Source organism: Callionymus lyra, chromosome 17 (assembly GCF_982586985.1).
Source record: "Callionymus lyra chromosome 17, fCalLyr1.hap1.1, whole genome shotgun sequence".
Taxonomy (NCBI): domain Eukaryota; kingdom Metazoa; phylum Chordata; class Actinopteri; order Syngnathiformes; family Callionymidae; genus Callionymus; species Callionymus lyra.
Window position 1 is genome coordinate 4,038,351 of NC_141834.1, and position 27,895 is coordinate 4,066,245.

The 27,895-nt window shown below is 41.4% G+C and overlaps 2 protein-coding genes across 2 annotated transcripts in view; both read right to left on the bottom strand.

Annotated features, from left to right (window-relative positions):
- The window catches only part of dgkb (diacylglycerol kinase, beta), a 39,493-nt gene extending 26,196 nt beyond the window's left edge, over positions 1-13,297 (bottom strand). The window contains exons 1-16 of the mRNA XM_087812600.1: positions 13,128-13,297; positions 12,399-12,560; positions 11,212-11,288; positions 11,110-11,130; positions 9,792-9,927; positions 9,574-9,699; positions 7,964-8,013; positions 7,682-7,756; positions 5,904-6,023; positions 5,234-5,351; positions 5,081-5,169; positions 4,905-5,021; positions 4,687-4,785; positions 4,494-4,595; positions 2,173-2,246; positions 1,246-1,320 (exon numbers count right to left, since the gene is read on the bottom strand). Of these exons, the coding sequence (XP_087668726.1) occupies positions 1,246-1,320; positions 2,173-2,246; positions 4,494-4,595; positions 4,687-4,785; positions 4,905-5,021; positions 5,081-5,169; positions 5,234-5,351; positions 5,904-6,023; positions 7,682-7,756; positions 7,964-8,013; positions 9,574-9,699; positions 9,792-9,927; positions 11,110-11,130; positions 11,212-11,288; positions 12,399-12,468 (1,349 nt within the window). The 5' untranslated portion in view covers positions 12,469-12,560; positions 13,128-13,297. The remainder of the gene's footprint in view (positions 1-1,245; positions 1,321-2,172; positions 2,247-4,493; positions 4,596-4,686; positions 4,786-4,904; positions 5,022-5,080; positions 5,170-5,233; positions 5,352-5,903; positions 6,024-7,681; positions 7,757-7,963; positions 8,014-9,573; positions 9,700-9,791; positions 9,928-11,109; positions 11,131-11,211; positions 11,289-12,398; positions 12,561-13,127) is intronic.
- Positions 13,298-15,187: 1,890 nt separating this feature from the next.
- agmo (alkylglycerol monooxygenase) overlaps positions 15,188-27,895 on the bottom strand; it is a 28,619-nt gene continuing 15,911 nt past the window's right edge. The window contains exons 6-13 of the mRNA XM_087812621.1: positions 25,494-25,560; positions 25,357-25,422; positions 25,156-25,235; positions 24,961-25,098; positions 22,509-22,625; positions 19,644-19,726; positions 18,322-18,427; positions 15,188-15,713 (exon numbers count right to left, since the gene is read on the bottom strand). Of these exons, the coding sequence (XP_087668747.1) occupies positions 15,633-15,713; positions 18,322-18,427; positions 19,644-19,726; positions 22,509-22,625; positions 24,961-25,098; positions 25,156-25,235; positions 25,357-25,422; positions 25,494-25,560 (738 nt within the window). The 3' untranslated portion in view covers positions 15,188-15,632. The remainder of the gene's footprint in view (positions 15,714-18,321; positions 18,428-19,643; positions 19,727-22,508; positions 22,626-24,960; positions 25,099-25,155; positions 25,236-25,356; positions 25,423-25,493; positions 25,561-27,895) is intronic.

Genomic DNA, 27,895 nt, shown 5'->3' on the forward strand with positions numbered 1-27,895 from the left:
TGTATTTGTGCGTGTGTTTGTGTGTGTTTATGTGTGTGTGGGTGTGTTGGTGTGTGTGAGTGTGTGTGTTTACAGGTGTGTGTGCGTGTATGCAGATGTGTGTACAGGTGTGTGTGTGTGCATGTGTGTGCATGCACACTCGTGTGTGTGTACATATGTGTGTGGGTGTGCGTTTATTGTGTGAACAAGCGTGTGTGTGTGCGTGTCATCCTCACCGCTGCAGAACATCCACAATGGTCATAATACGCTGCTCTCACAATCTCGTGTGTGTACATGTATGTAAGTATGTGTACCACTTTGGCCCGGGTACTGACCGTTGCGCACCCAAGTTTAAAAACTCATAGTCCACTCATTTGAATTCCCTCATTCCCTTAATGTTTACCCTTCATGTTTTTCTCTACGACTCCATCACTCCATCCTCCTTTACACTCATCTGTTGGTTCATTCACTCACTCATCTTCCATCCATTGTTCCATCTCTATCCATCATCATCCCTTCTTTTCACTGGCCAACACCAGATCGTGCTCTAACTGATCCCTCTACCATCACCACAGCTCAGATCTTCAGTCGACAGAAAAAGGTTTGGGGTGTCCTGGTGTCTGGGTGCGTTCATTCCTCACAGGGTTCTAATCAGAGCCAAACAGAGCGGCGGCACGGCGGCGCCTCGCGTCTGTGCGTCCAAAACACAAACAGCGGCCGCATGAATGTAAATCCAGCGAGTCTGTTAATCGCCGCGGCTCGTCTGTATGCGCCATCACACGTGGTCGTTTCACCTCCTGCGTCTCCCCGTTCACGCTCCACTTTATGCATATGGCGCCGAGGCCCGGCCGGACCGTCTGTGAGCGTGAGCGGGCCTCATTTGAGCGAGGCAAAGGTTTAATACTGCAGTCGGCGCTGCATGTGATGCTGATGATTACTGTACACAAAACAACTTCTCCAATCTTTTAGAAACTACCTTATGACAGAATATAAACATATTTGTGTGTTCTGGATCACGAGTTCAGGATTAAACCAATTAAAGGATCCAGAATTATGCTGACTCATCATTGCCGGCTTTTTAAGATCAACAGTTGATGAAGCTCCTTGTTGACCTCTAGAGGTCCTGGTTCTCATCATGCACAGTAGTCAGATTTTGAAGATCAAACATATGATGGAAATGAATCCAACAGCTAAAGGGAGCTAAACAAAAAAAAAAAAATTGTATTGTGCCGTTTTAAAAAGTCTGATGTGTCGTCTTCTTCTTACCCAGCGATTGGTCCATTCTTTGCCAGATTGTAGACTTGTCGTGGGTTCAGAAGGTACTGGAACTTTCTGTAAATCCTACAAGAGTGAAAGAGGAAGGCAGAGGACATCAAAACATACACGAGTTAAATTGAAACAAAAACCCTCTCAGCAAACGTTCCACAGGAACCTTCTGACAGCAGGGGGCGCTGCCTTCAAACATCCTCTGACATTTGTCTTAAGAGCGAGTGTTTGTACATTGCAAAGTTAAATTGAAGGTGAGTTGTGAATGACATTTGTTGTCGTTCTATACAATAATTTGAGGTTTGAACATATTCAATGCTTGACCAATTGATGTTTGACCAATCAAACGAAGCGGTTCCAGTGGGCGGGGCTTACGTACATTTTCTACTGTAAATATTTCCGTTAAAAAACAGTTTAGTACAAATTGATGAGGTCCAAGATCTATTAAAGACACACTTAAATCAACATGTAGCGACGTCAGCGATGATGCTCGCAAACACAGTAGACAACAGGACATCACGTTACTGGAGGAAAACAAGTTCAAACCGGACATTTTGCTACGCTATACAAATCCATGGCGCCACCTGCTGTCTCGCAGGCCGCTCTATTTTTATGTACTGATGTCACACTTGTTTTTCTTTGCAAATGAACATTTGTTCCGGCAGGAATTGAACCTCACCGAGTCTGACACAAGCGAGGCTGTGGGCGACTCTGAGGTGAAGAGGAGCGGGGGTGCAGCCCCCCCTCCTCGGGCAGAAGAAACCATTAGAAAGACTAATTCATTTGATTTTCCAATTTCATTACATCAACTGGCCAAAGTCGTATTTAGAAGGGGAAGAGGTGGTCGCGAGAAGAAGACGATGTTTCAGTAATAACCAATTATCTTCGGCAGGGTCGTGCCGACACCTGAGATCAGAGTGCGCTCACCGCTCGCCCTGCTTCCCGCCACTCTTTGGATTGACAAACACCAGAAGAGGATGAGTTCCCTCCATCGTTGTGATCTAGAACAGAAGCTACATTAGAGTCACGTGATCGCACAGAGTAGAGCTGTCACTCAATACACTTCAAGAGATAATCAATGCATAGGTTAGCAGGAGTTCTGTGGAGGACAGGAAGACACACAGATAAAGAGAGTTTGGGGTGTAAATAAGTCCACCAGCTAGAGCTATAGCAGCAGGACTGAGGTCTGGTCCAGACACAGTCCGAGTCAGTCCTAACTATAAGTCTTTATAGGGTCTTCAACATAGTTATGATTTGAGACAAATACAATTTTTATTTCATATTGAGTTGCAGAGTTTCTGCTGCTTCCTTGACCCACATTTCTGAACAGAACTTGACATCATCAATACAACAGAGGCCCGGTGGTTTAGGAGGCCCAGTTCTCCCAAACTCAAGTTTCAATTTTTGTTCCTTGTTCCTGTTCCTAGATTTAAACATTAAAATGTTACGAGAAGAGTTCAGAAATCAGTTAATACTGTGGAGCAAGTGAAATAAATATAGTAAACTAATGACAAGAGAAGTAAAGTGATAAATCATGGACTTTAAATAAGATATGGATATTGAAAAGGTTTTCAAAGATGACAATAAAACAAAAACAGAATAAAAAAAGGAAAATCTATTAAACCAAATATATATATATATATATATATATATATATATATATATATATATATATATATATTTATATATGGAGAAATTGTGCATAGGTATGAATTTGTGTGTAAATCGTGTGTCCTGTGACTGGCGTCCTGGCCAGGGTGTCCCTCGCCTTTCGCTCAAAGAAGCTGACGATATGTTCTATCTGTGCAGGACCGGATCCTCTGTGGGTTTTCATTAAACAAACACCTCTTGACAAACGTGTGACGGTGTGTATGTCAGGAATCAATCATCCAATTACTAAAGACTAGATCTGCCGCCTAATTGGTTGATTGTCATGTGACGCTCCCGGACGAGCCACCGTAAACACTCCAGCGTCTCCACCCTCCTGACATAGACGAAGTGTCCCATCCCCGTCCCAGCAGGCCCGAGGTGAATTAACGAGCTCCCCGTCCAGCCTGAGTGATCCATTACTTCCTGTAATTATAAATAATAATCTTAAATATTACGCTGGTTAGCCGGCAGAGATGGATGTGGACCAGATACGATTCATCATGGTTTCTCCCCCCTCACGAGACCCGGGGCGGCGTTCCTCGGGCTGACGAACGATGGGGAACGGCGCTGGACTGAACCCAACCAAATAACAGCGATCCATGTTGATCCCACATTCTGTTTGCACAGCAGTTTTTCATTTATAATTACAGAGCGACCTGATCAATGAACGCACCAAAAAGAACTTCTGCACACACTCTGTATAAAGTTCTACCACTGCAGAAAACACCACCTTCTGGCCTCACAAGAGAGCACATCTATAGCACTAGTACTTCCACACAAGTTCAAGTATCTTCAGAACAGAAGTGTAATCATGAAGTCATGGTTAAGAAAGAGCTGAGCCAAAAGACGAAGCTTTCCATTAACCACTTCTCTATGTTCCTACTGTGATCTATGGATACATCAGAACAAGAGGCACAAATGACTTTTCCCTGTCTGGACTCTCCGTTAGACATAAGGCCCCCCGGGGGTCACAGTCATTCAGAAGAGACTTGGATCAGAACCTCTTCTCCCCCTCGTGCAAGTTGAGGTGGCTCAGCTCGCATTTTTTAAGGACAGCTTAAGGAACAACCCCTCAGTGTCTCCACGGTCAACATTGTTGAGTTTATCCATCAGCTGGGTCTTCACTGGAGATCTGATGTAGGAGTTAGACATCGGTCTGATCGTGAAGAAGGCTCAGAAGCAGATGTACTTCCTCTGTCAGTTGAGGAAATTCCACCTCCCTCCATCACCGTGTGATACTCTGCTGCAACAGCTACCGACAAGAAAATACTGCAGCGGATAATCCGTTCTGCTGAGAAGGTGATTGGCTGCCATCTTCCATCTCTGCAGGATCTATACGTCACCAGGACATCGAGGCGTGCAGACCCTCACACCCGGGACACCACATGTTCTAATTCTCCCGTCCGACAGGAAACTGAGATCGATACGGATCAGAACATCACTGTTCAAGAACTCTTTCTACCCATCTATTTTTATTCTTTATAAAGCTGGTGATGTTTTTCTCGGTGGCGTGCCATGTGACGTATTTGCCGGTGGTTGTGACAGTTGATGTAAACGTGGGTCAGTCTCACAGAAGGGGTCAGGAAAGTACTCCTCACCTGCAGTCCTTGTCCGTCCACGGTCACCGAGTTCGCTCTCTGCATCTTGGCTCGACTGGACTGACTGGGCTTACAGTCTTTCCTCAGAGTCGACTGTCTCTCCTGCAAACAAACACCATCACTTGACAACTACTGGACCGTAGTATTACAATAGTAGTGACCGTGTCTTCTGCTCATATGTCAGGTTTCTTACCAGGACGACGGGGCAGATGGATTTGGGCGGCAGGATGTGATCCTTCAGCGGTCCACAGTCGCACTCGGGCTTGACGTGGGAGGCACACTTGTTATGGAGCTGGAGAGCAGGGAGGAACATCAACACCAGACCTCCCGGAACGTCGGTAAACAAGAGTGTTAATTGGCTGGAGAGGCAGGTGAGGAAGCGGAGGTGCGAGTTCTGCTCAGGGGTCTTACCGTGATCTGACACCAGACACAGTGGAGCCCGGTCAGACCCTGGTAGCACTTAATGGTCTTGTGGCACTTGTCACACTTGGTGGGGCAGTTCCCCTCCACCCAGAAGTGGTGCATGACCTGCAGGGGAGCTCGGAGGTGAGAGGATCACAGACAGTCTGAGCCTCGTCCACACTCACCTCCGTGTTCTTCTTGGTCTTGACGTAGGTCTTGATGCAGGACGGAGGAGCCCGGGACACACAACGCTCGTGCACGGTGTACTTGCAGACTGAAAAAACACCGTCTTTCATCAGTGTGTGTGTGTGCGTGTGTGGAGACGTGCACACACTCACATGAGCAGCACAGGCCCTGCTTGCCGAGGCCGATCAGCATGTTGAGACACAGGTTGCAGTACGCAGGTTTGTTGAAGTGCTTCAGTCTCCAAACGTGTTGTCCATCATCTTTGACGTTCTACAGCCGAGAAGAACTTACTAAATACAACATGTTTGGATGACATCAAGTTGAATGTTGATTCCCGGATCAAGATCTGTGACTTTTGATTTGAAATCATTTTACAGAAACTGTCATTCATTTTTTTTTTTTAAAGCCAGATCATCTTAAGGAAGAGAAATTCTGCCATCTAGAGAGCAGTATTGAGCACTGCAGCTGAGAGTCCTGTAGGCCAGCCAGAGGCCACCAGCCGTCTTTGTTTTCATTTGAGCAATTTATACTGTAAACAACTGCCTTTATTCTGGTTATCATCTGCCTTTTTCTTTGATTTACAGCTAGGATCTCACATCTTTGATCTTCTATACTTTCTTCTGTCATCAATGATATGTAGCTTATCCTCATCTAACTGTAAAAACTACCATTTAATAACAAATATTTGCTATGCCATTTATACAATTTGTATCACTTTGTTTTTAAAAATTGAGAATCACTTTCGTTAAAGATGTCACTCTTGTAGATTTATTGATAGATTTACACATTTTAACTCTACAGCAACATGAAGAGCAGACTCACCGTCTCCAGGCCCAGCAGGACGAGCAGTGGGATGGTGGTCATTCCTCCCTGGATCCACTCTTCCAGGGAAACGGTTCCATCGTGATCATAGTCGATCTCTCGCATCATGTCCTGGAGGATCTGTTTGGAGGAACAACAAGAGCACAAAGTTTGAGTTCTACGCGTGTTTAAAAACAAACACCACGACAAACCAAACCAAATGTAAATGATTCACTCTCTGGTTTATTCTATAATCTCGCAGATACATGTTAGCTGGTCGACTTAACCCTTTTGTTATCTCAGGGTCAAGGTGACCTGGTGGCCTGAAAAAAAATGGTGTTTGTGGTATCCCTTGTGTTGTCTCCGGGTCAAGATGAACAACAACTCAAGGCTTTTCCTTTATTTATTTATTATATTTTCAAGACTCTTGTTTTTGTCTCAGTGTCGTCTTAGGCTTTTACATTTTTATTTTATTGGGTATTTTTTGATTGTTTGAGCGCTTTGTGACCCTGGTCTAGAAAAGCGCTCTATAAATACTAATTCCTGCTTACTTACTTACAAAAAACACATTTGTTTTTTGGCCTTCGGGTCATCTTGACCCTGAGATAACTAAAGGGTTAAAAGCATCATGTGATAAGTGAACAACAAACACAAGTTAGTTCTCACTTGAAACAGAAACATTAAAATAATAAACATTTACTACAAACAGAAGGTTTTAAATGGACATTTACCGAGAAATAATTTGGATAAAGGAACATTAAGGTCACAGTTTTAAGTTTGTTTGTTTACAGAACATGAACAACGATCAAACCATTCATCCATAATGAGAGTAAACTGTGAGTAGATGTGAAATGTTTCAATGTTTTTCTCATGGCTGCCAAGTTTCACCAAATGACTGAGATTTAAGTTTCATGACATGCTATATTCACGATTTACCTCCATGCCAGTTATAGCATCATAAACCCGTCATCTTTGACAATACCATGTGACTAAATATGATTAATAATTCGTTTCTTGGAAAGTCTTCATTCAAATGTTATGATATTTTGTGGAAGGGTAGTCATCGTCCTCTAGAAAAGATCTGACTTAACTTGGGAGGATTTTTTAATCATAGCATCATAACTATGTCATCTTTTAACAATGTCACATGGACAACATGCCTAAAGTATGATTTTTTAATGATTGATCCTTTTATTTAACCGATTATTGAGGTAAAAGTCTGAATCTTAGTTTCAAAGTATCAATAGATATGGCATAAATAAACGAAAAATGCAAAATCAATGAATAACAAACCTATATTTTAGTAAATTATGTAATGTAATTATGGTAATCATTTTTGTTCACAAGGCAGACAGAGCTTAGCTATGATCTTAATTTCAAAAGCCAAAAGTTCATTTCCTCCTTCTGAATTGTGTTGGTGAAATTACCATTAAGTTATGTGAGAACTCTCTAGACTTAAATGAGGCTCATAACTTGAGAAACGCCCAAAAATGTCAGCGTTTTTGTATTAAAATGTGGTTAAGTTGCGATGACAGACCACATGCTGTTGTGTTAATAAAAGATTGACACAAAGACCCGCCTTCGATTGCTTCTGATTGGTTGATATTCAGGGGTGACTTCCATGATTGGTTAGATCTCCACACAAGGGCCAACATTTATTATCCTTTAAAAAAATAAAGGTAGAGTATTGAATGAGTAAAGATAAGCGTGAGAAATGTCATGTAAGGTGTGAGAATGGGTCAGATTGACCGTCACACTCAGAGCTTCCTGGTTCTATTTTCTAGGGATCGTCTTCTCACCGGCTTGAGCTCTGTGACGTCCCACTCCAGGTACTCCGCCACGTGCATCATCTGAGAGATGATGTGTTCCAGCTCCTGCAGACAAACAAAAACTTTTATCATTTTATCATTCAGCCGGAACAAAGATTTAAATCAGAGAAAAAATATATAACTCAGAGAAATGTATAGAATACAATTATCAAACAGAATATTGTGACACAAATAAAACTAAACACATCAGAGTTCATTGAATTGAATAATTATTGTGAATTCATTTTTTATATTATGAAAAAATAAAAGTACCGAACTGTCCAATGATCCATTTCCATCCGTGTCGTAGAGTCGAAACATGACTGCAGAGACAGAAACGATCTTGATCAAAAGGTCTAATAATAAAAACAATATTAATCAGAATAAAAGTCGAATAATGTAGAACTCAGAACTTTTCAGCTTATGAAAATCCCTGTTTATTAACAAAATAATAATAAAAACAAATCTTGTTTGACGCATTGTTCCATCACAACCTGTGATTGTTCAGTTGAGGTTGCCGCGGTAACGGCTCCTCATCTCGTGTCGTGACAATAACAACAAGATTGTTACGACAGCTAAAGATAGAACCTGATAACATCATCGCGCCTGATGTCATGTGACCAGTAATGAGTGGCTGGTCGTCGGTTTCTTGATGGGCTGGACGAACGTTTCCTGCAGCTGAGAGGAAGCGGCGCAAAGACTTCACAGTGGTTTCGGACCTGAAGACCGAGGAGAGGAAAGCTCTCATTATGACCAGGAAGTTGCTTTAACTATCAACCCGAGCCAAAAGTGGACGTGAAGGGTTTTCTGCTAAAAAAACATTTTTCTGTAATGAACACATTTTTAGAACCTGTTCTGGCAACACTTAATAAATATCTGATTAATTCTATTGATCAATATCTGATTAATCAAGGAAATTGAGAAGGGAAAAAAAGTAAGAATCGTTTTTTGTTCAATTCAAACTATCCCAACTATCTTTTCAATAATCCACCAGTCACGGACCTGCATCTCTCAGACTGTCCAGCAGGGGGAGGGCAGGACTCGATCAATAATCATTTAGTCTGATCAATAATCCAACAGATTTTTGGCAACAATATAGAGCAGTGGTGGGCAATTACATTTCCTAATGGGCCACATTTTTTTACAGGGTCTGTTGTGAGAGGCCACCAAGCAAAAATTAAGTGCGTAATGTATAAAACAAAGAAATAAAATCAAGCAAAATATGCTTAAAATTATTGTTTTATTGAATTATATATAACTCTTATTTATCTGACATGAAATAACTTCTTTTTTTTTCATATTCACATTTCTTTGAATAGCAATAAATACCCACAAAAATGTCAACACCCTAAAAGAAAAAATTCTACTGTCATATTTAGAGACGAGTAATAAATAATATATAAAATTGTTATTTTCTACATGACCTAGGACATCATGAGTGCCACATGAATACAGCCAAGGGGCCACAATTTGCCCATGTTTGATAAAGAGGGAATTATGTAAGCAACAAGTTAATAATAAGAAAAAAAGGGATATATTAAACATTATTTAATTATCATTATTAAGTACATTAATTAAAACGTAAAGATTTAAATAATGTTTCATTTCCCAATATGAAGTATTTATTTCATCAATTTCTTTTATTGTAAACTGTGCTTCTAGACATATTTAACGATAAGCAGCAGAAATCTAAATGAATAATCTTGTTATTTTTATCATTACTTTTCACCATTTAGTACTTTTATATTTTTCCATTGAAAACGGTGTGAAATTTGTCATTCCTCTTCCTATTAGACCATTTACTTCTGGAAGAAAAAAAAAGATCAACTCTGACCCTCATGATCCAAACATTTTGAATCAGTGTGTACTGTGTGTGTTCTCACACTCCAGCTTGTCCTCCGGTCGCCCGCCCTCCAGCAGAGACAGGTAACACACGATGTCCTTCAGCTGCACTGAGTCTGCAGGTCTGTGGTTCAGCCTGGCCGGCGTGGACTTGATCAGCTTCAGCCCTGCAGGAGAGACACCTGTGATGTTGGCCATGACGAGAATAGTGGGTTCGACCTCACTAGACTTCATGTCTGTGGACGTCACAGAGACTCACCGGAGACCCTCGGCCTGTCCTCGGGATCCTCTCCCTTGTTGCTGAAGGACATGAAGAGATGTTGGCAGAACTCTTCAGGGAGCTCGCTCTCCAGGAACGTCTGCATGAAGAGCTTGAAGCCGTCAAAGTCGATCGCCTGCCACAGACAGAACAAGTCACCAGGAGCCTCATGGACTAAGAAGTTCTTAGATCTTCTGCTAAATATGTCCGGAAACTGAGATCCAGAAGGTGGCGCAGCACAAAAATATTCAGATGTATGAATCTGTGCGCGACACAAATTTAGGCACTTTTCCTTCGTACATCCCAATCAACGTAGAATTAATCCGAGACTTGTTCTTCCCTTTCCATATTTAAATAATATTTAAATGAAGTTTAAATGAGTCCCTGAATTTTTCCTCGCGATCAGAACAAACAAATTAAAAATAGTACAGATTTTATATACACAGTTATTAACGCAAATACTTTATTTAAAGACGATCAGGGGCTTATTTGAAACGCCTCAAAATGGGTTTAACAAGAATAAAAGTGTAAATCAGTAACTTAAAGTGCTGAGTATTGATGATGATCTGATCGTCTGAGTTTCATATAAATGTGTGACGCAACTGCAACACACGCGCATCCGATCACATGATCACACCGCTTCAGCTGCTTTCATTCCGTAGCTTCACTTTGACCAAACGTTGTTTCACAAAAATCGTCATGACTTTTGTTGACTTGAAGCATCAGACGTGAATCATTTTCTTTTGTTATTATAAAAACAAGCTCATAATTCCTTTATTTATTCCTTGAATTTTTTTTCCGATTAGCGTAAAACAGGGGATTAAAATATTCATTATAAAATGATTAATGTTGTCTTAATAAATACAGATCATCAATTTGGTGAATGAGAACATATTAACTTGTCACTTGTGTAACTACAACTACTGTTAATTTATGATCAATATTGATCCTTAATGTAACTCTGATGTGAACATATTAACGTGACTAGTGAGGCTGACATGAATTATGTACTCTTTACCGCTCTTTTCAGTATTGATACATATGGACTTTGACGAAAAAGGTGGCTAACCACGTATTTTGTGCATAAAACCCTTAAGTACATGAGGCCCCAGGAGTTGCTGAGGTTTGATTCCTGAAGAACATCCTGCTGAGCGAGCAACAACTCCTGCCTGCTAGAGGTCTACACATGTACTGACCACTGCGACCTGCCCTTCAGCAGAACATTAGACGCCACAATATCTGACAAGTGGTCATAATAAGAGAGGGAGAAGAAGAAGAATGGAAACGATCAAAGATCTTTTATGGAGCGATGACTCACCTGACTGAGGATGTCCTGCTTCTGTGGACAACACAAGAGACGAACAAGTGAGATCTCTGATGAGTTAAACTTGCTCTCTAGGTTCTGGACGAGTCAACCAACCTCCTCTGGGTTATACTTGACCAGGACACCGTCACCGTGGAACTCCTGCAGCACATCCTTCAGCTTCTTGGTGGAGTCTGTGGGGAAAAACAAACAGGATTCAAACCGGCAACTCTACCAGCTGCTAAATTGCCGTCATGGACGACAAACAAACATCTGACAGAGAACTCTGAGCAGTCTCAACATCATCTGCATGATCTGGTCGCCATGGTTACAAGCCCTCTGCAACTTCTGGCTTCCGCCCCCTCGTCCTCTCATTAAACAGCCAAATGTTGTCTCTTGAAGTGTCGCCGTGGGACACAACCGTTCCTCACCATGACCACTGCCTTCGTCACGTCAACACCAAGAGAAATGTTGTGTCGTCTGGTTTCCTTCATGGACCTCCAGCTGAGATGTGTTGTAAATTCTGATACCACCAGAGGGCGTCCTGAGCCACACTACACCACACATTTATGTTCAAGCCTGTGGTGCCTTATTTATATTAGTGTTCTCACTTAACTATTTTTGTTCAGTATTTTATTCTGGTTACACTGTTATGTTATTTTATTTTTAAGCACACACACGTATATACACACGTGTACATGATTCATTGATACACCTTCATGAGTAGGACTCACATCAAGCACACGCATCAACAGACACACAAAGTGTTTCCAGCTAAACACTTCCTGTAACTTATTCATGAATCAACCTCACTTCCTGTCTGACATCTGCATGACTAAGTTATCTTCTTATGTGATGACCTGAAAAGCTTTTTAATGAAGGAAAAAAACGTCAACTAAATAACCGAACGGAACTTTTTACCAACATAATATTTATATTAACAAAAAGACACATGTGATTTCCAAACCAACGGAATGTGTTGGTGCTACATGTGACGACACCGCCGATTGGCTGAACTGTGTGAGTGATCAATGCATTTTAGATTTCATTTTTAAAATCAGAAAAAGCAATATATTTTTGTCATCATTTTTTGTCACTTGTCAATTGGAAGTCATAATGAACCAACTCGGGAGCCACATATAGAGCCCCCTGGTGGACAGCACTGTCACTGCAAATATAAATCTGAATAACAGACACAATTTTAACTGAATAATAAGTCGGAACAGAAGCTGATTCATGACTGAACAGAAGACTGAACGAGATCCAGGGTTTGTAATGAGTCACAACACCACCTACACACTTACACTGTGTGTACTCCTGCAGCAGGGCGAACTCAGCCGGGGTCAGAGTGACCCATTTGTCTTGGACGCTCATCGTGTTCCGTCTCTCCGTCCTCCCAACATTCCCCGGGACAGTGGTGCTCGGCGGGGGTGATGGGTGAGTTTGCGGGGGAGGGAGGGGTCACGCTGTGAGGTAACATCACACAATCCGAGTCAAATTCAAGTTGCACTGACTCACTCATACAGGTGTGACACTGAAGGTGTTTGTGTGTGATGTCATCAGAGGTGGACGTTTTGTTTACGGTGGAGCAAACCGGACTTCAAGTGTGCAACAGCCGGCATCTATTGACGTTTGCGTGACCTCGTCTGGGCCCCAGCTGATAACTCGTGTCCGTCCCAGTTATCAGCTGTGTGTATTGTGTGACAGAAGTTTGTGTTACACCTTTCAGTAACAAACATGTTGTCTTCATTAGAAAGACAATTGAGTCAATAAATAAAAGTTCAACTGTGTCAATTGCACTTGAAGCTCCCAGTGACAAAACAAACAGAAAGAAAACTAAATAAAATGTAAATCCTTTATTATTAAAAATGTAAAAAAGGGATGAAAAAGAAAAAGATCTTGTATATAAAAAAATAAAGCAGACACTGATCTCCTGCTGGGCAACTTTGATGGGCCCTCACATCTGCAGCATCTCACCCGTGCAGTGGACATGCTGCCCGTCATGTGATGCATCTCAAGCCGGAGCCGCTCACCTGATGCAGGAGAAGACGAGGAGGACGAGGAGGAGGAAGACCTCCGACAGATGTTCACAGACGCTCACATTCCACCTCTGCACCTGCTGCGGCGGCGACTCAGACGAGGGACCGGAGGAGCCGTCGACGTGTCGGCTGCATGTTTGTTTTTCTGTCAGAGCAGCATCATCGTGGAGAGAGAGAGAGGGAGTGTGGGAGGGATGGAGGGAGGGAGGGAGGGAGGGAGGGAGAAGAGCAGAATAATCCGACTGCAACCATCAGTTTCTCCCGCGCTCACGTCACTTCCCTCCCCCTCCCTCTTTACTACGACTCCCCCTCCCTCCCCGGCTTCTGCTCATTGGCATTCCACTCGCATCACATGACCACGTCACACACTTGAGTAAAATATACTTCATTATTACTTATGTCATCATCAAATGATGACCGTCAAATTTAAAACTTATTTTTCCTTTTTTTTATTGATTTTAAAAAATTCAATTGGACTGAATTATTTAATACATTGGGTTATTTTACAAATATATGAAATAATTGATAATCATCTAAATAATACCTAGATAACTGGAATAAAAATATCTCAAATGTACACAACACAACTTTTATTTGATCTACTAAATCTTTTGATTGAAAAATTACTTTCTTACTTTAATTCCAATTCCACCCAATTTCAGATACCTTCGAAAATAAAGTAAATTTTCAAACAAAATACTTCAAAGTAGGTCAAATAAAAGTTGTGTGACTTAAAAGACTTTTTCAGAGACATTTTTATTCCAGGTATCCAGATATAGTTTATTGATGACAGTAAAAAATATATATATATAATCAATAATTATTCACCTCATTATATTGTGCTTGATGGATCTACTGACTCCTTTAAGAAACATCTTAAGATGTTTTTATTTGTTCAGGCTTTTCCTTGATTTTCTGGAACTCCTGTTGTGTTATCAGTTTTATCTTGATCTTTAAAGTATATACTTTATTGAGTATTGTTTTGATTGTTTAAGCGCTTTGTTATCCTGGTCTGGAAAAGCGCTATACAAATAAAAATTACTTACTTACATACTAGTAAATGAATAAAAATCAGTAAGTAATAAGTTGATTGAATAAAAGGTCAAATAAGTTTTCAATTCTAGGGTGAAAAGTACTCATTTTGTTATGATATTTAAAAAAAAAGAAGAAGACAATCACAAATTATTATAAACACAAGCTGCAATAATAAAATGGAAATAAAGATTGACGGCTGCAAATCTCCTCCTCTTCTCTCTTCACATCACAGCTATGAGAAATATCTTTCATATTGACTCGTAAAGTGCCCCCTACTGTCACAGCGCCCCCTCTCTTCTGTCCCACCGCTTCTATTTATAGCAGCGCGGCGTGGAGCGGGTTGCAATGGGATCGTTACGTAAAGTCCGCTTGAGTTCACAGCAGCGTTCAGAGGCCTGAGGTCCACGTGAACCCGACCTGGTCCTGTGTAGCCAACACCCTTTGAAGCAAAGTAACACACACACACACACACACACACACACACACACACACACACACACACACACACACACACACACACACACACACACACACACACACACACACACACACACACACACACACACACACACACACACACACACACACACACACACACACACTTCACACACGTCAATGTGTTGATGATTCATCACGACACTCCCACAAACCTTCTGGACGTCCTAACCTGCTGCAGCTCAGGTCATGGGGATGACATGAGAGTCACGGTAGAAATAAAAAGAAGAATTCTGAAATAGAAAAGATTTGAAAGGCCAATATCTAAAGTCTTTGAAATATTTTCTATTTCAGTAATGTTCCACTAATAGTTCAATCATAAATATTAAATAAGAAATGGGGAATTAATTACATATGTTAAATTAAGGTGTGAGATGTTAAATATATTTTAAAAATATATTTAAAAGATTGAACATTCTAAATCAAATGTTTCCTTTTACATAAACTCACAGTAATCTAAATATTTATAGATTATTATCCAAACAATCATTTGCATTTATTGAATTAAAAAAAAAAAGAAGAACAATTTTAAACATTTTTTTAATTTTAAATAAAATTCAAGCAGCTTTAATTCAAATACATTCAGAATCAGACACTTTTATTGCCAGTGTTGTAAACACAACATAGGAATCTTAGGTTTAAACATTATACAATATTATTGTAATTTCAAAAAAATATTCATATTTGCAGGGAAGTTAAATTAATTAAAAATTATTCAGATGGTTGAAATATTTTATCATTCGTAAACAATTGCTTTTAAAATTAATATTACTCGCATAATCAATAAAGTTCTATCTATCTATCTATCTATCTATCTATCTATCTATCTATCTAACCTTATTTATCTTCATGTGTATCGTTGTCTCTGGCTCTTGAGTAAGATTACCGCAGTTCCAGCTGCATTAAGAGCTTCGTTGACGTCATGAGACTGACGGGGTTGCAGGTTGAAAACCCTACTTTTCTGCGGAGTTAATCCAATTTTTTTCGGAGGCTGAGCTGCTCAGAGACGAGCTGCAGTACCCAGAAGAGCAAAGAGAGGGAGGCAAAGACCTGGAGGAGACAGAGACATCGATCAGAGACGATTACATTATTAAAGTGAAGCAGGTAGAAGAATCCATAACATTATGACCACCCATCTGATTATACAGGGTCCAGTTTCTTCACCTGCTCTGAGGAGTTTAAGACTTTGTGTCTGCGGGAAGGACGACAGGTTACGTCCAACCAGAGAGTCAGTGGACGGACACACACACACACTCACACATGGACGCACACACTTATGTGAAAACACATCCAAACCCACCCATAAATACATATGTACACATAAAACGACGTTCAACACCATCGGACTATCTGGGCTCCGATCTCACGTCTGGCTCGACAGGAAGTTCGATCACCATCTTTGAATACATCAGGGGACGCAGGCCGGCAGCTTCTGAGGGCTCAGTGTTGTTGTGACCTTCACACGCTTGTCTCTGTACGGTGACCTGAACCGTATGAGGGCCGCAGACGGGGCCTCATATAGATAGAATCTTCGACCCACTAACAGAAATCACACTTTCTATATATCCTAAGACCTTTGTTTCACTCTTCTGTTCCCTTTTATTTTCATTTCAGGTAAAACTTCATGACAAATTAATGTTTTTTATTTCTACCCTTTTCTTGTTCCTTTTACTTTTTCATATCTTTTGTTACTAAACCTTTAAAAATCTGTGTTCTGTGTTTCTTTTTATTGCATCTTTTCAAAAAAACTAATTATTTTTGTTTGTGCAATCCTTTCTTAATATAAATGATATCATTATAATAATAATGAAATAAGATAAAATAAATCATTAAAAGGATTGAAATTGTGCACTTGTCTTCGTGAATAATTCAAAAAAAGAATCCACATTATTTTTATTTTCGATAAATAAAACAAAAACAAACAAACAAACAAAAAAGTTATTTTAAAATATGAGAAGGATTTATTTTATATATTGTAAAGAAGAAGCACATTTTGGTATTGTTGATTCAAATTGCAAGACAGTGACTTTTGTAAAAAAAATATATATAAATAAGTAAAATAATAAATGTTTTCAGGATCAGCCAATACCAGCCATGGTGGACAATTGTGTTCGATATTTATCAATTTGCACAGTAAGAACCTCTTGTTGTTTAAAAATAAAGATATAATTTAAACATAAATATAATCATAATTTGAAGGTTTTGTCTTTTGCTACTTTTATGCTAGCAGGCTAACTATCCATTATGCCAACACTGCAAAAGAGTTTTGTCAAATTATCTGACAAAAGAACTACACAAATAAAGACGCAGTATTTGATGGACGTCACAGTCAGAAGTCTCTCAAGTGGAGGAATGATTCTGTGAGCTCTGTTGTCTGGAGACGGTCTGGAAGTCAGACGCGGGTTGGAGTGGGCGAGCGAGGCAGCGCTGGTTTACGGGTCAAGCCTGCAAGCTTTACGAGGGAAATCTCCAGAGTGGCTATAAATACGAGCGAGAGCCCGAACACCAGCGGGGCTCCACCACAAGCCAGCCCGGCTCCTGCACCCCTTTTGTAGTCCGCCCCGGTCTGAACACAATTAGAGGTGAACCCCCCCCCCACTCGCCTGTTTCCAATGACGCTTAATTGATCGGCCCCACTTCAAAAAACCACCAACCCTGCTTTGCCGCTCACCTCGCACCTCAGACCCACGAGTCATTAACCACCTTCGAGTCTAACTTTTCTTTGACTGTTGCACGTCTGGAGGGCGACTGGAAATCACCGTGGCAGATTTTGACTTTGTACCCCTATTCCAGACTTTCACACATTCTCCCTTGTCCTAAAAATAGTCTCTAACGGTTCCATCGTCGTTTTTAAACAGTGCTTCAAAAAAATTGTGTAATGGCTAAATTTGTAATTTCTATGATGATTCTTGTGCTTGTAAGAGGTGTGCAGCACCTGGCCGTACAGATGTGGACGCGCGCCACGGCTCACGTGCAAATCTCATCAGCCAGGTCTCGTTAGCAGCCGACCGCCCTAATTCGTTCCAGAACCACCCACCAGGCCGCCTCGGCCTGGCCCGGGACGCTCGGCGCTGTAGGGGGGGGAGCAGCAGCCACAGCCAGCGGAGAAAACGCCAATTTTATGGTCAATTGACAGATGCATCTGGACCCGTAGATCAGAGGCTGGCGGGTCTGGACTTAACACCGGCCTCACACACATTTCACACACACACACTGGACCACACATTTCACACACGTTTTAAGGAGACACTTAAATCTGTATACTCTTCACTGAAAAGATGAATACTTCGCTGATGATGAAACAAACCAAAAATAATGGAGTCTCTGCATCAAACCGACAGATACAGCTTTATATAAACGTTGAAGGTTAATCATGTTTAGTGTTTCCTAACGCAGTCCAAACTCTCTGATCGGCTTCAATGTTTCATGTCTTTGAGTTTTCAGAGCCAAACTGAAACTTCGGCTCTGAAAATGTTGGTCACCATGTTGAGAAACATAGTCACTTAATTTGATGCTTTAACCCTTGTGTTTTCTCAGGGTCAAGGTGACCCGTTGCCTCGGAAAATGACTATTTCTGACGCAGGGATCAAACCTACAATGACTGAAGGTGAAGCTCTACCAAAAGAGCCAGATCTACTAACGTCACAAACTTTCATACCTCAGTGGGAACCGCCAGCGTCTGCGTCACATGGCTGATGAAGCCCAGCCTGGTCATGGTCACCATGACGACACAGCGGAGGGTCTCCAGCAAGGCAGCTTCTTGTCTGTGTGGACGGAAATATTCCAGGTGAACCTTACAGCTCCTCAAAAGATTTGTGATGCTTGGGATGGCACAGCGCAGACGGTGAAGGGGTTCGTGGCTAAAGAAGTTGCTGGTTCAGAATGTGATTGTGTTGTAGTTGTGTCAGTGAGCAAGACACTTACCTTGATCGAAGCAGTGTGTGATTGTGTGTCAATGGTTGACTTAGTGTAAAGTGCTTTGAGTGCTGAACAAGCAGAGAAAGTATACATAACAGAGAACCTTTTTCCATCTTACAACTCAGCTGTTGACATTGCTTTTTAGGTCCACTAAAGTGCAACATTTACTGTCTTTTTGTTGTTGTTTTGAAAGACCACCTAAAATCACCTAAAAATGTATCCATAAAGTGGAATTTAATTTTTTCTTCATGTCTTGCAATGAACCTTCTTCTCATGAACCTGTGATGAGTCGTTTTTGTTATGTCATCTTCTTATAGAGTGAATGAAAACTTCTATGTTCTTGTGCTTATGTTTTGTTGTTGGGAAACCCCTCTCATTTCAATTATTCTTTTTTTGGTTATTCTTTTGGTTATGAACTCTCCTTTTATTGAATTATTTACATTAGAAAACTTGTTTAAGCCCCGCCCACTAAATACATCGATTTTATGGGGATTACTGTATATATTGTTTACAATATCCACGCCCACTCTTCTGTGATTGGTCAAGCATCAAGGTTTATCACTCAGCATCATCAATCCCAGAAGTTCACCACCTCTGAGGGACTCATTGTGTAAACAAAGCGAGTGTGACAACAGCTGGCTGGAGGAGGAGTGAAGCCCATTATTACATCATAATAGGCTTTGCTCTCGTAACCTCTAGTTCGTCGAGATTTCAGATGGAGGAGAACTTGATAAAGTAACAGCTTCAATTCTGGGTCATGATGAGAGACATCTTGGAGAGGATGACTTCAACATTTGTAACATGTGAGTCAGGAGAGTTTTTACAATTGTCCTTTAAAAGATGAAAAGCTTTGCAAAATTGGTCCATTGGAAAGTTTTTCATTTGAAGACTATGAGATGATTATTGGGGCAACACTGTGTGTTAGATGATGGCATGCCAGGGTTTTTTCTATAATGTTTATTCTTCTAAAGCTGATCATTTTGTGAAGCAGGTAATCAAACTGACTCGACCCAAGACAGGTAACGTCCAACCTGGAGAAAGTGCTGAGTCATGAGTTCTCACCTCTCATCGACGATGAAGCCCAGTGAGGTGAGTGTGAGAAGAATGTAGCAGCTCATCCCAAACACAGTAGTCTGGGAGAAGATCTGTGGGACAAACACGTTTGAAATTCATCAGAAAGATGTTCAGGAGCCTTCATCAGCAGAATGCTACGACTTAAACACAGCGGACCTCCCGAGAAAGTACACGTCTGATATCCAGCAGCACGTTACACAACATGATTAGCTCGACACACACTGGTCCTGACAGAAAGCTCTGCACCGATGGACCTCTAGAAACGGTTACAGAAGGAATTCAATTTTCCGGACTGTTTGGGAAGAAAAGTGGAACACCGATGAGGAGGGAGCGTGATGTTCGTTCTAATTTGTGTTCTCTAACCTTCGGCCTTGGCTCGGCTTCAGCTGGAGGCTCCCAGTCTCCCGGGGTCATGGACGGCTGTCAGCTTCGGTTTACATTTCCCTGACACTTAATGCGGGATCCAACAGCCAAAGCCCACAGACACGTCCCACCATATACAGCAACACGGACTCGTCAACAGGATGCAATAAAATCGTATTTCTGTTTATCCAAGATTAATAATCCATAAGGGGCTGTGAAGAAGGAATTATCGGAGCTGAAGCTTGGGAACGCTGTGGGATACTTTGTTCTTCCATAAATCACACTGCAGGAATTCTTGGATCAAGTCATCAGACTGGAGAAACCAAAGTTGCCTTTAACTGGACCACGTCCCAGAAATGGAACAACGGACCGCTCTGCAGCTGAGCGGGACCAGGAGTCGGACCATCCCTCACTGTCCACATGTGTTAGGGGGGATTGGAAAAGGTGTGCTGTGGTGCCTTGGGAGAGATTGTGGGGAAGCAGAGGGAGTATTGTGTGAGGCACTTTCTTTCAAGGGTAATCTAAACCCAAACACCCGAGGTTGGAACTGTGCGAGTGTGTAGATTTAAGTTGTACAGTACTTGATCCAGGCCCAAGTCTGGTGCCGGGACATATGACTCTTGTGAGGAATCAAACTCGCGTTTTAGCAGGATGACCCTATGCAGACATGGTCTTCAAAATTCTGACAACCGTAAATATTGCAACACTCCGACAGTGGTCAATATTTCGACAATAGTCAGTCTTACTACAGTTCGACAGAGCTCAATATTCCGACAACCGTCAGTCCTACAATAGTACGAAAGTATTCAATATTCCAACACTGCGCAATTTGGTCAATATTTCGACAATTGTCGGCCTTCCTAAAGTTCGACAGAGCTCAATATTCTGACAATCGTCAGTCTAACAACAGTACGACAGTAGTCAACATTCAGACACTCTGAGAGTGGTCGATATTTCGACAATTGTCGCCCTTCCTACACTCCGACAGAGCTAAATATTCCGACAATTGTCAATCTTACAACAGAACGACAGTAGTCAATATTCCGACACCCCGCTAGTGGTCAATATTTCGAAAAAAAAAACAAGTCTTACAAGCTTCCGATAGAGCTTAATATTCCTGAAATTGCCAGTCTTACAACAGTACGACAGTAGTCAATATTCTGACACTCCGACAGTGGTCAATATTCCATTAATTGTCAGTCTTCCTACAGTCTGACAGTCATCAATAATCCAACACTCGAATGGTGTTCAATATTCTGAAAAACGTCAGTCTTACAAGATTCGACAGAGTTCACTATTCTGACAATTTGAAAGTGGTAAATATTCCGTCAATCGTCAATCTTACAACAGTACGAAAGTATTCCATATTCCGACACTCCGTAATTTGGTAAATATTCCGTCAATCGTCGATCTCACAACAGACAGACAGTAATCAATATTACGACACTCCCAAAGTGGTCAATATTCGGAAAAACCTCAGTTTTACAAGAGTACGACGGTAGTCAATATTTCGACACTCTGACAATGGTCAATATTCGGATACTCCAACTCTAATGCATGCATTTAGAGCAACAACAGTTCGAAGGTTGTTAATATTACAAAAGTTGCGGATCCTCTGACAGTTGTCAATGTTCTTAAACGAATAGTTGTCAATATTCTGCCACTTAACAAAGTTATTAATACTCAGACTCCCCGACAGTAATAAATATTCCAACACTCCCATAGTCATCAATATTCCCATACTCAGACAATCTGTCCAATCCATCCAAACAGTCAATTCAGTCCACCAGAGGTCAATATTTTGACACACAAAAATCTGTTGTTAGCTGTCAAAATCCAGACACTCTAGAGTGAGAAAAAGATTAACACTCCGACAGTAGTGTGTTCAGTTTTGTCAGTACGTGTGAGAAAAGTGTGGTAGAGTTTGTAACTGAGTGTGCAAAACCGGTGTATGTGTGTGTTAAAAGTGTCTGTGTCTTCTTTGTGAGTCATTGTGGTGTGTGTATTTGTCTTTGGTTAGTGAGCGTGCATGTGCGTGTGTGCGTTTAACCACAACTGAAGCAGCAGCACAAAGATAAGTGTGTTTTATTTGTGAGTTTGGAGGATCATGGGCGTGACGGCAGTTTACTGGCAACCAAAGTATGTCCCAGGAAAACCTCAGTCCAAAGATAACTGCAGAGATGGATGATGGTAGGGGGTTGGAAGAGTGTGTGTGTGTGTGGGGGGTGGGGGGTATACTGGACCATCTTCTGGAAAAAAAGAGGTGACCCTAATCTGTCTGAGAATCCTGAATCAGTTCAGTTTACTCAAAGAGCTGATCCTGTACCAGGTCCTCTTGTGTGCTAGACAAGTTTAAACCAGGTTCGAAGCAGATTTGGACTCTTCAAAAACCTTTCCAAGAAATGAAAATGTCCTTCATGTTGTTCCTTGAAGGTGAGGTTGCAGCGGCCTACAGATGCAACCACCACACTAGAGAGGACAAACACTCACCATCTTGTTTTCAAACACGTCGTGGTAGCTCCACAAGACCAGCAGGAAGTGGGCGACCACATAGACCTGCAGAGGCGGCGAGCAGCTGGACTGATGAGGCACTTCCTCTCCGGTGATCTGCGGAGAGGAAAACAAAACAAGTTCAATTCCCTAATCCATCGTTTGCCTTTTTTGAGGAATCTCTGGCTGCCAAGTTCAACAGCGCAGACTTGGATGTCTCACTCCGCAAAGAAAATAAGGACAGAAGACATTCGACTGAAATCTGGACCGCAGCTGCTGGTCTAGATTAAAGGCTTTGCTGAGGGAGTCGGACCACCCTCACAAGTTTTACTTTCACCACGTCTCGATCGGAAAATCCGGATCGTCGCACAACAATCACATTAAACAAACTTTTTGGGGAAAATATCAGCTACAACGAGCAGAGTGCAAACCCTGCATACCAGGAGGACTGAGGTAGATCATCAGAAAAACAATGAGGAAATCGGTGAGGATGAGGATGAGGATGAGGAAGACGATGAGGACGACAATGAGGATGAGGAAGACGATGAGGAAGATGATGACCATGAGGAAGACGATGAGGACGACAATGAGGATGAGGAAGACGATGAGGAAGACGATGAGGAAGATGATGACCATTTGGAAGAAGATGACGATGGGGATGACAATGAGGAAGACGATGAGGAAGACGATGACGATGACAAAGAAGAAGGCAATGAGGATGAGGAAGATGTTGAGGATGACGATGAGGATGACAATGAGGAAGACGATAAGGAAGACAATGAGGAAGATGATGAGGATGAGGATGAGGAAGATGTTGAAGATGACGATGAGGATGACAATAAGGATGACAATGAGGAAGATGATGAGAATGACAAAGAGGATGACAATGAAGAAGACGATGAGGATGAGGAAGACGATGAGGATGAGGAAGACGATGAGGATGACAATGACAATGAAGAAGATGATGAGGAAGAAGATGAGGATGAGGAAGACGATGAGGATGACAAAGAGGATGACAATGAGGAAGATGATGAGGATGACAATGAGGAAGACAATAAGGATGAGGAAACAATGAGGATGACAATGAGGAAGACGTTGAGGAAGACATAATAAAGGGAAGATGAGGGAAGAATGATGAAGAGTTGATCAAGGAAGACATAATAAAGGGAAGATGAGGGAAGAATGATGAAGCAAGATATGATGAACGAAGGATGATAGAGTAAGAGTTAATGAAGGTAGAAATGAAAAAGAGTTGATGGAGAAATGATGAGGAAGAGTTTATAAAGAAAGACATAATGAAGGGATGATGAAGGAAAAAAAAGTTGATAAAGGAATGATGAAGAATGGGATCATGAAAAAAACACTGGTTGAAGAATCCCACTCATTCAATGAAGCAGAGAAGATCCAGCTCTCACAGCTGACGCCACAGAGACAGAGATGTATCCTTGCTGCTCCACAGAAGTGGTCCAGGATTTACTGGGTGCTGCGGTTTTCTCCAGGGCTGCAGGAATAAGTGAGTCCCTGCAGAAGAATTCCTGAGTCATCGTGTCTGTGATAACTAATGAGGAAAGAGGCTCTCAGCTCAGAGTGAGGCCTCAACTGGAACCAAGCAAACACTGGACTCTCATTCTGGGGGTTTCCCCGAGATCTGAGCCACCATATGTGACCCCCCACCCCCCACACTCACACAAATACACACATGTACATACACGCGCATGTATGCACACACACGAGCACATGTACACATATACACATATGTACACACATGCACATACACATGTACGCACTTACACACTTGTTTGCACATGCATACATGTAGGCACGCACACAGAAACACACACATGTATGCACATGCACATGTGCGTCTACAGGTAGTCACATACACAAATGTTTGCACACACATGCAAATGCACACACGTACGCAGATACACACATACATATATATATGGATACGAACACAGACACACATCTGAACACACACACAGATATACACACATGTATGCACACACGCACATGTATGCATAAACACAAACACGCATACACACGCACATAGACTCACATGTACACACACACTTGTACGAAAAAACATGCACTTACATGTATGCATACAAACACGCACAAAGACACACATGTACACACACACACGCACACAGACACACACCAACAGTTTCATGATCGTTGCTCTGCTTTATATTTTGAGCTGAAACACAAAACCTTCTGTGCTTCACTGACCTGAAGACCTTCTCCACGATCACGTAATCAGTACTTAAAAAGTTACCTTAAAATAGTAACTTAGTTACATCACTAGTTTTTTATAAAAGAGGAATAAATGCAAAAGTGTACGAGCCAGTGTAAGTTGTTTGCTGTTATTTAACAATTCAGACAAAAGGTTGGAACAATACATGAAATAAACAAAAAATAATTAATAAAACAAAAAAAAGGTGAAACCAACTTTGGGGTTGCTGGAGTGATCTCCACCCATGCGAGGACGACCGGGCTTCCAGCTGGGACCGTTTGTGAGTGCAAACACTTTGTTGTGAATCTTCTTGTAGTTGCAGAACTTCCTCCACACGTACCTATAGTAGTGCAGCTGGAACACGAGGCCTGTGGTTAACAGAGGAGGTGACGGATCATCACGAGGACTCACCTGCACCCTCAGGATCTCAAAGGTTTTGACGGGGTACACCAGGCCGTAGACCACCTTCTCATCCTCCAGAGCAAACGTTCCTGAGCACACACTTACAGTCACATCATTTTGTTTTATCTTCACACAAACAAGAAAAAGTAAAAAAGAGACAAGAAGTTCAGTCGGGCTGACCCGGGTCTCCCGCCCAACACCCCCGCTTACCGAACAGTCGGTCCCAGATGATGAGGATTCCTCCATAGTTTTTGTCGATGCAGTAGAGATTCCGGCCTAACACCAGGAGAGGAAGAGGCGTGAGCACATGTGCACTTTACTTGTGAGGCTAACTCTGACAAACTCACCGTGATGAACACGGTGATGTTTGGGGGTGTTGAAGATCCACTCCAGGGGGCCCAGGTCTCGGATCAGCTGCGCACAAACACAACAACATATGTACAGCCGGGATCACAAGATTTATTTTCAGAATCCAAGTCAAAGATGACACAACTTTTTCCACGCAGACGACTGGATTGGGACTTGTCAGTCTCTGGTCTCTCAGTGAGCCATAAATCAGCCAAATAATAAATGAAGAGTCGTTCATGAGAACATCCAGTTGAAAAGTGACTTTTGACCTGATGATGTCACCAGGCCTAAAACCAGAACGTCCCCAGACGTGCGTCAAACTTTCTAGTTTCCATCTCAACCCTACTGTTAGCTCAGGGTCAAGGTGACCCGGAGGCCCGAACAACAACACCAGGGATACCACAAACACATACCACAAATGAGTTTTTTCTATCCCTGGCGTTGCTGTTAATGCCTCTGGGTCACCTTGACCCTGAGATAACACAATGGTTAACCATCATGATTATACAACATCATCAAGTTTTAGATAGTCCTTCATTCTCATTCAGGGTGACACATCCTATTTAGGCTTGGATTAGATCTACGTATCTTGGAGTCTTGTTCACGAGTGAGGGAGAGATGGAGATGGATCAGTACAGCGTAATCTTTCATAGTGAGAGCTGAGCCAGAAGACAAGACTCTCAGCTCATGGTGGCTTTCTATTCTGACTGTGTTCTGTAGCCTCACAGTAACTGAAGAACAAGATCACAGAGACTAAAGTTTCTCTGCAGGTGTCAGGAGAGACTCAGAGTTTGATTCCTGCTCTGACATCTCATGTCTATTAACTAGCAAGGTGTTTAACCGGCGGCAGACCTAGGACTCTCCGCGGGGGAGAGCAGGAGAAGGACTGGGACGAGGACATTGTCTATATCAGGTTTAAACTGCTACATTAATAAGCATTTCACATGAAAACAAAATCCCAGTCGATTGCAGCTGGACAGGAAGATCCATTATTCCAGCCGAGCGTGAGACTTTCCTCTCCGAGGAGAAGTCCCTCGGCCACTTCACGGCGGCTGCGAGGTCGCCATGCTGTGAGGACTGGTGCGCCAATAAATTACAAACATCAAGCGAGAGCTCATAAAGCAGGCATAAATCACTCTTCTCTGAGGAACCAGTCGCTGCACTAATGGAGCACTAAAGGACGGAGGGCGTTCCGAATGCTAGAGATGGCGCCGACACTCTCCGAGTTCACTTCTGTTAGAATATTTCATAAAGTCTCATTATTTTTTATTGAATCCAGCGACCGGTCTGGACAGGAGTGTCGACTTGGGGGGATTATTAATCTCCCTGATCAGACTTTGTGAGCACGGAAGCTGCTTCCAATCGGTGGAGTTTGAGCTTCACGAAAAATCATTCTGATAGTCGGTTAAATAGAAGTAAACAGCCATGACCAGACTAAAGTAATCAACACAACCAGAATATAAATATTTAAAACTTGATGAAAGAATTATAAAACAAATATTTTCATTATGTTAAAATATTATTAGAACTGTTTATATAACTAATATCAATAAATACACTTGAAGGTTTATGTTATTATTACAGGGTGAACTATTTGTTTTACATTTTTATTTAAGGAGTATAAAACACTGCTTATCATTTAATACATCTGCATTTAAATGAAAAGGATTAAAACGCATAAAAGAAAACAAAAATGTAAAAAATTGCAGTATATATATCATTTATATTGTTGTGTTATCTCTGGGTCAAGGTGACCCGGAGGACCTCCCTGGCTTCTAGAAATACATAAGCAGTGGTGGATATCATTCACTTTGACCCAGAGATAACACAAGGGATACCACAAAGACATTTGTTTTCAGGCCTCTGGGTCACCTCTGGGACTCATTCATTCCTCGTACTATTAGACTGTAAAACTCTGAGTTATAGTATCAGAGTGAAGAGTGATGTTATTCTATGTTTGTATCCTTTTAGGTCTTTGTGTTATTTATTTTGAACTATGCACTTTATATTTGCACTTTGTTCTTTTTATTTTAACTTTGTTCTTGTTCTTGTTTTTATGAAACTGTTGTACCTTCTGTTGTCTGCTGTTTACTGGAAACCTTATTTCCCAAAGATCTCCAGAGGGATCAATAATAATAATAATAATAATAATAATCTCTATTTATATAGCGCCTTTCTAATGAAGGCAATCTAATCTAATCTAATCTAATAATATTATTTAGACACTTAACAATAACATGAGATTAATACATTTATTTAAATTGTATTATACACTTTTGGAAATTAAAACATTTACAAATCAGTTTTTATTTTCTACCATGACAATTATTGATTGTATTTGTACTCTTTATTATTATTATTATTATTATTATAATTATCATTATTAAATCTAAAAAGCTGC